The 11,521-nt window shown below is 32.1% G+C and overlaps 2 protein-coding genes across 2 annotated transcripts; one reads left to right on the forward strand and one right to left on the reverse strand.

Moving 5' to 3' along the window:
• Positions 1-3,533: 3,533 nt before the first annotated feature.
• On the reverse strand, positions 3,534-10,730 carry LOC132606666 (lysine histidine transporter-like 8). The gene is made up of 5 exons (XM_060320261.1): positions 10,342-10,730; positions 6,168-6,301; positions 4,722-5,161; positions 4,490-4,621; positions 3,534-4,177 (listed from the first exon to the last, which is right to left on the reverse strand). The coding sequence occupies exons 1-5, from the start codon at positions 10,599-10,601 to the stop codon at positions 3,695-3,697; spliced, it is 1,449 nt and encodes a 482-aa protein (XP_060176244.1). The 5' UTR covers positions 10,602-10,730; the 3' UTR covers positions 3,534-3,694.
• On the forward strand, positions 6,321-10,335 carry LOC132606667 (small ribosomal subunit protein eS24z-like). The gene has a single exon (XM_060320262.1). The coding sequence runs from the start codon at positions 9,601-9,603 to the stop codon at positions 9,883-9,885; it is 285 nt and encodes a 94-aa protein (XP_060176245.1). The 5' UTR covers positions 6,321-9,600; the 3' UTR covers positions 9,886-10,335.
• Positions 10,731-11,521: the final 791 nt, after the last annotated feature.

Here is an 11,521-nt window from a genome sequence, read left to right on the forward strand (position 1 = left end):
ATAAAAATGGTGGTACTCCTGATTTCCAATCTGCTGACTTTGTCTTAATATTGCAATTCTCTTTTCTCACATTTGGCCTCTGTCTCCTCTCTATTTTCCATAACGAGACAAGAGAAAGAAGTTTTATGACTGGAAAGTCCTCGTTATGGAAAGAAGTTTGGAATTATTCCAAACTAATCAGCCATTGCGTCAAAAGAATTGAATGCAACAAAATGCATCTGGCAATATAGTCAACAATATAAGAAGCTGGTTGCTGGCTGCAGTTGCGGGCAGCTGCTGCTGCTGCTGGTGGCTGCTGCTGCGGCTGCTGGCTGCTGTTGCTGCGGCTGCTGGCTGCTGCTGTTGATACTTGATCATGAATCATTTAGTAACGGGTGACTATTGCTTAACCAATGCCAACAAACCGAATTAGAAAACCGAAACAGAACCGAACCGAACTTCAAAACACCGCACCGAACCGAACTAATTCGGTGCGGTGTTCGATTTCCACTTTAAAAAAACCGAAACCGAAACACCGAACCGAACTTTGAAAAACCCGAACCGAACAACCGAACGCTCACCTCTACTTGAAGCTTTTGCCTCAGCATTTGCTATATGATGTACCGTCCATCAACGTAAATTTTAATTACTAAGGAAATTAATGGAAGAAATTAAAAGAGGGTTTTTATTTAATTTTAAGCAATATATTTAAGGTGAAAATAAGAGGAAAATGTCAAAAAATTGACAAAAAAGATAAATATCAATGCTAGTCATAGAGAGGTGTTACAACACCTTGTCTATGTTATATATATATAGGATGACTGTTACAAAGGTCTCATCATAATTGTTTTTGATAAATGTAACAAGTGAAATAGAGCTGATAAGAGTAATGAAACTTTCGAATTAGTGATATGTGTGATGTCTTCCACTTCTTTGATTCTTTTTTAAGAAAAGTTGAGAAGTGTCTTGAATCATATTCTATAAAAGTTTTTCCAAGAATAGAACAAAACTTTTAAATAATTCTTGCTTAGCAAAATTCTACCACTTAACCAAGGTCCCATCAATTTGAACTACATGAAATGATTATTGAAGACAAACGGAATAACTATATCGTATCATATCATGACCAATAAAAAAATTGATGCCGCCATGAATATCAAGAGATAATATTTTGAATTATTGAGAGTAAACATTTGTTTATTCAAGACAAAAAAGAAACATTTGTGTATTCAAAGGGGGATGATCATGAATTTATTAATCAAAAGAGAAATCCCCCAAGTAAGCACTGATCCGAATTAATAACTTTCTCACAATTGTCGGAGGAAATTAAGTAGTCAGATGGTAGTTCAATACTGGCACACGTCTAGGACCTAAAATTACGCAAGCGAAATTTAAAGATAGTCATGGGGCACACATGGCCCTAAGATTTAAAAGCTAGTCATAATTGGACGTGGCCAATATGTATTGTGAGTAGCTGTGATAATAATATTTTCTTTTCTTAATTTAATCAAGCCCATGTGAATACCGAACACCGGATTACTTAACAAAAAAAGAAAAAGAAATTGCGTAGTAGTAAATTCTTTCATTATATAATACTGCTTTTAATTTGACTTAGGTCGCTAGCTGATCATAAATGTGAAGATACTCTACCTAAGAGGGCATATCGAGCTGTGACCAAAGGTGAATATACGATTTGTAATATACGGGTGCACTACTAAAAAAAAAAAAGAGAAAAATGTATTAATCGAGAATTATTGGTTCCTATTTCTCTTGGTAAATAATTCAATCTTCAACATGTGCACCATTCAGCCTTCTTGAAGTATAGGTCTTAGCTAGGGGTGTACAAAGTAAACTAACAAGTGCACCGTTCAGCCTTCTTGGAGCATAGCTGCATAGGTCTCAGCTAGGGGTGTACAAAGTAAACTGACAGACCGCACCAAACCGATAAACTGAGTCAAACTGAGAAAAAAACTCAACTAGTGGTTTGGTTTGACTTGGTTTGGTGTTGAAAAAAAAAAAACTCGACTATAATTGGTTTGGTTTGGTTTTAGCTAAAAAAAGTCAAACCGAACCAAACCAACTCGACATTACATGTATTCAATTTTTAAAATATTTTATACATAAAAATATTTATTTGTAATGTAATTTATAAATATTTCTTAAATTTTTTCGTAATTTTTTTTATCTATTATCATATTATTTAAGCTTGAACTTTGGATTTTGAATGTGAATAAGTTTTATATCCTATGAATGTTAGTAAATCATATAAAGTCCAAACCAAAACCAACTCAACACTAATACTAATAAAAAAAAACAATTTACCACTAGGAATGACAATAATGTTGGATATCTATTCGTTAGTTTTGCATAATTGGTTTAGAGAGTGAAAATACATAACTTAAGTTTTTTTTCTTGTCATGTAATTAATACTTATTAACCATACTTATTTTAGCATGACTTAATATTTTTAGATTATGGTAATTTTCTTTATGGCTTATTAATTAGTAATATTTATTTTAACCGATTTACTATCTTTTGTTGAATATTTTAATACAATGTCATCACTCTTCTCACATTTCGTGTTATTTTCTTATGAAACACATTAATTACATAGTTGTATCTTACTAGGACTAAATAAATATTTGAAGTAAAATTTATATGTTTTGTATCAATATTATTGTGGAAAAAATAACTCGAATAACCCAAGAAAACCGAATAACCCGAGAAAACCCGAGGTTGAAAAACCCGAATTTTATTGGTTTGGTTTGGTGTATAAATCTAAAAATCCGACGCAATTGGTTTGGTTTGGTGTATAAATCTAAACATCCGGCGCAATTGGTTTGGTTTGGTGTTTAAAAAATCCAAATCAACCGGTTCATATACACCCCTAGTCTCAGTAGTTAATACTATATCAATTTTAAAAATATGTACGTAAAATATCTAAATTTGCGGAGAGACCACGAGTTCACATGCTTCTGGCCATGACAATATAATTTGTACGTATTTATATTCGCGGTAGAAAATCTAGAAATCCTATAACATACTCCTCAATTTATTTTATTGCAAAAGAGTGAATATATTAATGGTTTTCTTTAAAACAATAATGAGTTGCTCTTTTGATCCCAAGTAGCAGTCTGATAATTCTACATTAGCATACGTTACTAAGGTGCAAAGTTCAAGCTTACCAAAAAAAAAAAAATCCTTTCCTATCATCCACTGCTCACGGTCAATTTTACGACCAAATTTTGAAAATAAGTTTAGCCTTTAAACAGTAAGATAAATATTACAGAGAAACAAATATCCGATAAGTCCTGTAATACCAACTCGGTCCAAAATATTAATTAGTTCCTTCGACACCGTTTTTTACTCGAGTTTAACTATTATACATTGAAAGTGGAACTACTATATAACCTGAAAAATGAAGTAACTTTTTAGAGTTTAAGTAATATATACTGTCAGTATAAGAATTTTTTTACACTATCAAGTTACTTTTATCAATTCCAGCAGGTACTTTGTCTTATTTTTAGAATTACATCAATGTAGGCTTACCTATATTTATCATTTCGATGACCCAATAGTATAAAAAATTACACTGATGAGGTATATAACTTAAACTCTAAGTTTTTTATATACTAGTATGTTAAATCTCACTTATTGTGTCATAATTTTATAACACCGTCAGTGGATATAAGTTAACAATATTAAATCAAATCAACTAAGGACTAAAAAAATTGGCATCTAATTTATTAACCACCAGATTCCACAATGCACCAGCAACTTGCACAACACTGATCAATGTGCCCAAACACCCAAGAAACATGTTGAGGCAATACATTAAGCTGTTTCTTTGAGGTTTCTTGATTGAAATCCACATAAAGCAAGGGTAAACCAGAGACAAAGGCAATGCTATACCACCCACAAAGGCAGCTAAACTTCCCAAGAATGGGAAAGCAACTGCTATGAAATATGTCAATCCACCGAAGAAGAGCTTGATGCATGATCTGAGCCACCTTGGGCACGCCTTGTGCTGCCTGCTTACGTATATTCTTTCCAAGTTGTCGAATACAGGCATGGCGTAGATTTGGAATGCGCATATGCATTGGATCACTACCATCGTGTATATTGTGCCTGTTAACCACTTTGGTGTGCTCGCTTGGTGGTACTTGGCAATTGCAGCCATAATTCCATTTGCAGGCATCTGCCAACATTTATAATATTGTTAGTCCATGAATCAGAGTAGTCCACTATTACGACAACAAGTTAGATATGCTATATGAATCCTTATTAACCATGTCGTTCTATTTAACTCACTAAAGTAGTTCAGTCATTCAAATAAATTACATACGTTGTAACTACACAAAATGCATGTACTCTCAACTCAAGTCATAATATTTTTTTTTGTTGTTTAGAATTGTTTGAAAAGATCATTATTGAAATGATACTGTTTATTCTGAAAATTGTGAGTGTGTGTCACCTATAATGTAAAACAGCTGAAAAAATAGTTAATTACCAAATTTCCATAAGCCCAATATCCTCCAATTGCCAGGGGAAATATACACACTGCGACAAAAGAGTACGATGCTATCACTCCTCTCCACATACTAGTCCTTGTAGGATGTTTTGGATTTGTCGGTAATGTCCCCTACATAAAATTCAATACAGAAACAAAACGAAAAAAAGCTTTAGAAACATGCAGTTTTTTCAAGAATGCAATAATGATAAAGTTAGACATTTAACATTACCTGTATCTCGAGAACAACATTGTGTCCTCTGAAAGCAATAGCAATGATAGCAACACCATTTAGTACAGCACGAAATCGAGCCATTGTGGTTGTTACATTATCAGCTGGGCTGTGAGAGACTCCACTAGGCCTGCCTTTGCCAATGGAGAGTGCCCAAAGCAGAGTGAAATACGCCACACCCAAGACTGAACCAATAAAGGACACCCAAGCTAAGGAGTGCAAATTGGGAAAGAATTGGGCAATTAAAATGGCAAGGCATACAAACAACAAGAACCATTGTGCTCCACTCAAAGATTTGTCTAGACATTTGTGATCATTCCCACACGTGGCATTGTAGAAAAGTTGTAGGGTGCCTCCCCCTACCGTAATAGACATGACACAAGTGCCCCCTGATAGGTACATTATTGGTAATAAAGAAAGACATTTACCCAATTTTTCTCCTGAAAATGAACGGTAAACAATTAAACATTCCATTAGTTGAAGTGTCAGGACAAAAAAAAAAAAAAAAAACAGTGGGGGTCGATTGACAGTGCACTTCAACAAGTGGTAAAGTCAATTTGTAGATATCGACTGAGAATTCACTTATAAAGTGGAAATGTCAATTCGTTTATCTTCCTATTTGTGTCGCCAAGTTTCTACTTACTCATAGGCAATATATAAAGATCTTATGGATTTTTTTTACATTATCTCTGTTTTTGTTTTTAAATCTGACCAGAATATTTTCAGACAACAAAAAGTAATGAAACTAAATCAGAATCACGTGAAAGCCAGTTAAATAACCACTATAGACAATGTTCTACCAGCTAATTGACACAGTTGGTAAAGAACAACTGAATTGGAAAAACAAGAAGTGACAAAGTTACAGAATCTGCTTTTACTTTTTGAATTAAAGAGTTAAATTCGGATTCTTCAGTAAGCAGGAAAAAAAGTTAGCTACTTCGTCCCCGAAATAAATAAATAAATAAAAAAGCAACTTTTTCTCGATCGATAGATATTTTTGTGGAATTTACCGTATTAGATCTAGCCTATAATATAAAGAGAATTGAGATTTTCTCATTTCTCCCAAAATTGACCCATTGAGGTTTTAGTCTATGCCCCCCTATGTTTTCCGCACTTTGTTCTTTGTTTAATAAGAAATTCATCTTTCTATTCGATTTTTTTTTAAACAAAAAAAGAAACATAAAGAGAGGGTGAGTGAATTATATACTTCCTCTGTTCTAGTTTTATGTTAAACTATTCTCTTTAGGTCAGTTTAAAAAAGAAACAACTTTTTATATTTAAAAATAATCTAGCTTTAAATTTTTTATTTTTATCATTAATGACATAATTTTATAACTACACAAATATCATCGACGCATATTACATTTAGGAATACAAGTCGCATTTTTCTTTTACGCATATTTTAAAATTATATATCCAATCGAAGGAGTATTCATTTGAACTAACCGAAAGCTGCAATAGAGAGTTGCAGGTATCTGCTATAACGAGTTCCATTTACTGATTCGTGAAGATGAATTAAGAGCCACATGGTGTAGAGCCGCCATGCAAATATCACCGTAAGAACCACTATCCCCCATGTCCTGCACGAATTTTAAAAATGTAATATTATAATGGTTTAGATGATTGCATAAACCCTATTTATATTATTTACTTACAGTTTTCTTTTATCACATAACATCTATGATCTAGACGTTTATTATATAGAAAAAATAAGACATTTTTTAAAGCAAATAAAGATGATATAAGAAGGCATTAATTAGCAGTAGTATTATATTTTAACATGTAGAATGCCCTCCCCCAGCTGGCACATAATAGCCATTGATTGTGCGTATATTTCTCATTAATTAAAGAAGGGATGATGCAAGGCATATAGTATAATTCATGAGATTATAATAATAATAGAATCAAAGCGCAAACTTTAAGTATGTTTAGTCCTAAGATATTCTTCATGTCGTGAAAGTTTATTCGCGTGTTTACATCAAATCTTTTTTTTTTGAAAAAAAAAAATATAAAAGTGCATTTAGTAGGGTTCAATCCCACAATCTTAAGGGATTAAAAGTAGCACTTAATCAGTGTTCCATTCAGTCTAGTTTGCGTATGTGTTCCTTTAATTAATATTAGATATATTTTAGGAATTATATACATAATATATCGAGTTTAGTCGGATGACCATGTGTTCACGTGACCCTTTTTTTACACCTGGATTCGTCCCTGTTTATATGGTATGTTATTTGTACGTAATGGCTTGCATAATTATTGCCATCTACCTAGGGATCGGCATGGTACGGTATATAACGATTACCATATCAAAATCGAAATTTTTTATATTGTGCTTTTGGTAATATGGTATTTGGTACAGTATTTGCTATGCGTTATTAAAAATTTTGGTATTGATATTCGGTATAAAATTTTGGTATTGATATTCGGTATTTATAAAAAATATACCGAAATACCGAATACCATACTGAAGTATATAGTTATATATACAATTCATGTATATTAATATTAAAATACTAACAACTATATAATCTAGTAAGTACAAAATTAATTGTTTAGATGTTGGAATTTTGACTAAGTAAAACTTGATTGAAATGCTCTTTTTGTCTAATTGATTTACGAAGGTGATTGCTGTGCTTTTTTTTGAATATTTTTACATGTGTAAGGTGTTAGTACAATATTATTTTAAGGTGTTAGCACGATATTGAGGCATTTCTTAAATAGCCAAAATCATAATTTTCTATTAAATGAGTATATATAAGCTGAAATCGAACAAACTATGGTTACCGATTTACTGTACCGTAAAATATCAAAACCGAACTTCAAAATACTGAACTAGTTTGGTACGATAATAATATAATATTTTTAAAAATAAAAAATTAAAATTACTTTTTAAAATTTTCTAATATCGTACCATATCGTATGATGCCCACGTAGGGGTGGGCACGGTATGGTATATACCGAATACCATACCGATACCGAAGTTTTTAATACCGCGGTTTTAGTATTATGATATTTGATATGGTATTTGGTATGAATTTAAATTTTCTTTGGTATTTGGTATGGTATTTGGTATTTATAAAATGGATACCGGAATACTGTATACCATACCGAAGTTTATACTACATATATACAATCCATATATATTATATTTACTACTGCTAAATATATAGACTAGTTTTCGTATAAAAAATTACATCACATCTCATTTAATGCCAATTTGTATCTAATAGAAAATTGTACCATCAAAGCTAACTTTTTATCCAATATTTTCATGCTTTTAGTCTTTCACATATGCTGAGGCCTAGAAGCAGCCTTTAATTTGTCTCTGCTATTTTTCCAATACATTAAGACTTGAAATGGTGGAAATGGCCTATTCTCTCTACTGCTGAATGAAATTTTTGGTGTAAAATTGTTTAGGACCGAAGATTATGCTTAATTTTAGCTAATGTTGTTTAGACTTTGAAACTTTGACTACTCTATCGTGATTCAAATGTCCGTTGTGCAATTGATTAACGAAGAAAATTGTTTGTACTTTCTTTTAAATACGTCTATTTGTGTATGGTGTTAGTTTAATATAATTGAGAAATCTCGAAGTCATAATCCTTTATTACATGAGCATATACGTAAGTAGAAGTCAAATAAACTATGGTTACCGAATTACCGTACCGTGAAATACCGAAACCGAACTTAAAAATACCGAACCGTACCGAATTAATTTGGTATGATAATGATATCGTATTTTTAAAAACCGAATATCAAAGTTACCGAATCGAAGTTTCAAATACCGTACCATACCGTACCATACCCACCCCTGTGCCCACGCCTACTTCTACCCATGTGCTCTCCTTCGACGAAAGCATTAATAACGAGAAGCGAGAAAACAAAAGCAAAATCTAAAGAAAAGTGAAAAACATAAATAAAAAGGACGACGAAAAAATTTACAGAAGAGGACAACTCGATAAATAGAAAGAATTAAAAGTCTAGTCACGCCACTTGATGTCAGAGATGATGTGTAATTGTTTAAGATCATAATTTTTTTTTATTTTTTTTAAATTTTAAGTTGATTTAAATTATGTCACCTAAATTAGAATTGACAGAGTATATATACTCCCTCTGTTTAAATTTATGTGAACTTTTTTCCTTATTAGTTCGTGTAAAAAAAAATAATCACTTTTCATATTTAGAAACACTTTACTTTTATGTAATAATTTATAGTCACACAAAATATCTATGAGTCATTTAGGATTACAAAATTAAAAGTCATTTTTTTTTTAAAACTCTATATCCAATTAAATAGATTCATATAAATTGAAATACTGGAAAATAGAGGAAGTATATATATTAGCGTGCCTTTATTCGAGCAGTGGGACCTTTTGTCTTTGTTTTGGAGAAAAATCTCGTCGAGGAAAAAACAAGTTTCAGTAGACCCTGCACACTTCTACGTAGGTTCCTCCACTGCCTGAATGGCTTCTTCTTTTAACATCACATCAAAAACATGAAAAAAGGGAAGATCCCAGCATACAGAAAAGTTGCAATTTCTTTAAAGTTTAAACAGACGCGCTACTATGTACGGTCAATATATTTAATTATTATGATCTGCATAAACATAATCTTGGATTACTTTTCCTTTAAGCGATGTTAAATCTATTAATTTTTCATCTAATAATAACCATGCATTAGCCCTAATAAAAACTTCCTCCGTTCACATACATTCTCACTTTTAGCATATTAAGAAAAAAAAAATTATTTTTTTCATATCTTACTCTTCGTATCTATTACTTATTCCTTGTATCATTTCTCAAGACTTAAAGACTAAACATCTAATCAGTCTTAAGTAGAGACAAATCAGAGCGAAGTATTTTGCAGAGGCACAGAAAAAATGGCGGACAAGGCAGTGACAATTAGAATAAGGAAGTTCATGCCTAATCATCTTCTTGCAAGGAAACAATTCATTATCGATGTTTTGCATCCTGGAAGGGCTAATGCTTCTAAGTCTGAGTTGAAAGAGAAATTGGCAAGGGTGTATGAGGTGAAAGATCCCAATGCAATCTTTGTATTCAAGTTCAGGAATGGATCAGACACGCAGATGAAGGAGCAGAAAAATAGAGCCAAGGAAGTGCGCGGTGTCAAGAAGACTAAGGCAGGAGATGCCAAGAAGAAATGATCTGCTAGTAACAGTTCCTTTAAGCCAAATGCAGAAAACGTTTTGCTCATTATTTATGTTTTTACTGGACGCTTATGAAGTATTTTTTCAATTTTGGTTGAGTCACGCAACCATTTAGGGAATTAACTTGATTTATCGAAGAAAAAAAAAAAAGACTAAAACATCTGAGTATTGTGATAAAATACCCGTATCAATTATTGTTTCTTAAAAGATGTACAACCAAACTTGACAATTAAAACTTAAAAGTGAACGTAAGGAGTAGTAATAATTTCGGTTATTGAGATGATTTTTTCAACACGTAAACTGAATACCAGATCTGCAAGTACTAAAAATCGCATGGTATCCAATAATAATATAACAACAACTTAACAGAAGATAGTACTAGACTACTAGTAAGTAGTAATAAATGGAAGTTTTTTCAAGAAAGAGGGATATTAAAGAGGTTTAATTACTTACCATCCTAAGGACGTGAAAGCAAATGGGAGAACAAGTGCTGGAGTTCCAATACCAGAACACAGTACATGAAACGTTGCCGTATAAGCATTCCCTTTTCGTGATTCCGTTATGGGCAGCCACGTGTCTACTTCTTCTACAACATTCGTATCATTCTTCTCCTCGTCACCATCAACCGCCATATGCGACTGAGTATCGTCAAATTGATCATTATAATCATCAAGTGGTATCACTTTTAATGAAGAAAAAGATGGCGACGACATCCTGATTTTCTGCTAGATTTAAACAGAACGAAATTAAGCTATGAAAAAATCAGTAAGAGACGATGTGTTTTTGTTTTTGTTTCAGTTTGTGAACTGATATATAATGTGTTGAAGACAATTGAGGCCATTCAAATGAATGGTGTTGTGTATATATAGTCATATAGAGGTGTTGTCACGTTAGTTTTGACGTATTTGATGACGGCAGTATGTGACGTACATTAAGAATGGTAATGACTTCCCTGCTTACCATTTCTATTTTCTTTTGGAAATTAAATTAAAGAAGATGCCTTTGTTTACTGATTCGGAGACCAGATACTATTAGAATAGTCAAACATGTTTTCACGTCTTATTAATCTACTAATCCTATTAGTTTAAAAGAAGAAAAAACAAAGCTAGAAACATTAATCATTTACACTTTTTGGGTCTTGCATCACTAGTTTACTTCTCCCCAGTAAGATACCTACGTAGGAGTAGCTTGTAGTATAACCCCTTACTACTGCTTACAATCATGTTTGTATGAAATGATTAAAAAGAATAAAGAATAATGTTTGAATTATTAAAAATTAAATTGAGAAATGTGTAGATCCTAAAGACAGGAAATTATTTAGCAATGGTAACAATGTTAAAAGGAAATTAAAGGGGTGTATATGTTGCAACATGTGAAAGTTCATGTTGGACTAAAACTTAAAAAATTAAAGTAAGAACACATTCTTGTTATTTAACTTAGTAGTGATTACGAGATAAAAAAAATTATATGAAAGAAATATCTCTAGCTAGCTTTCACTAATTTGGTGTAAATATTAAACACAAATAAGTTTTCCAAAGCCTATATATTATCAAAAACAAAATGTAAAATGAGGTACACTCGAATTCATTACCCGAATTCATTCCCCACCAACTTTTTCGTCTTCTGATACAAA

The sequence above is a fragment of the Lycium barbarum genome, chromosome 8, assembly GCF_019175385.1.
Source record: "Lycium barbarum isolate Lr01 chromosome 8, ASM1917538v2, whole genome shotgun sequence".
Lineage (NCBI taxonomy): Eukaryota > Viridiplantae > Streptophyta > Magnoliopsida > Solanales > Solanaceae > Lycium > Lycium barbarum.

Excerpts from the sequence above, each read along its gene's own strand:
- LOC132606666 (XM_060320261.1), bottom strand. The coding sequence starts at position 10,601 with ATGTCGTCGCCATCTTTTTCTTCATTAAAAGTGATACCACTTGATGAT. Across the intron at positions 6,302-10,341 it reads GCTTTCACGTCCTTAGGATG|GACATGGGGGATAGTGGTTC; the intron begins GTAAGTAATTAA and ends AAATTCGTGCAG. Across the intron at positions 4,622-4,721 it reads ATGTTGTTCTCGAGATACAG|GGGACATTACCGACAAATCC; the intron begins GTAATGTTAAAT and ends AATTTTATGTAG.
- LOC132606667 (XM_060320262.1), top strand. The coding sequence starts at position 9,601 with ATGGCGGACAAGGCAGTGACAATTAGAATAAGGAAGTTCATGCCTAAT.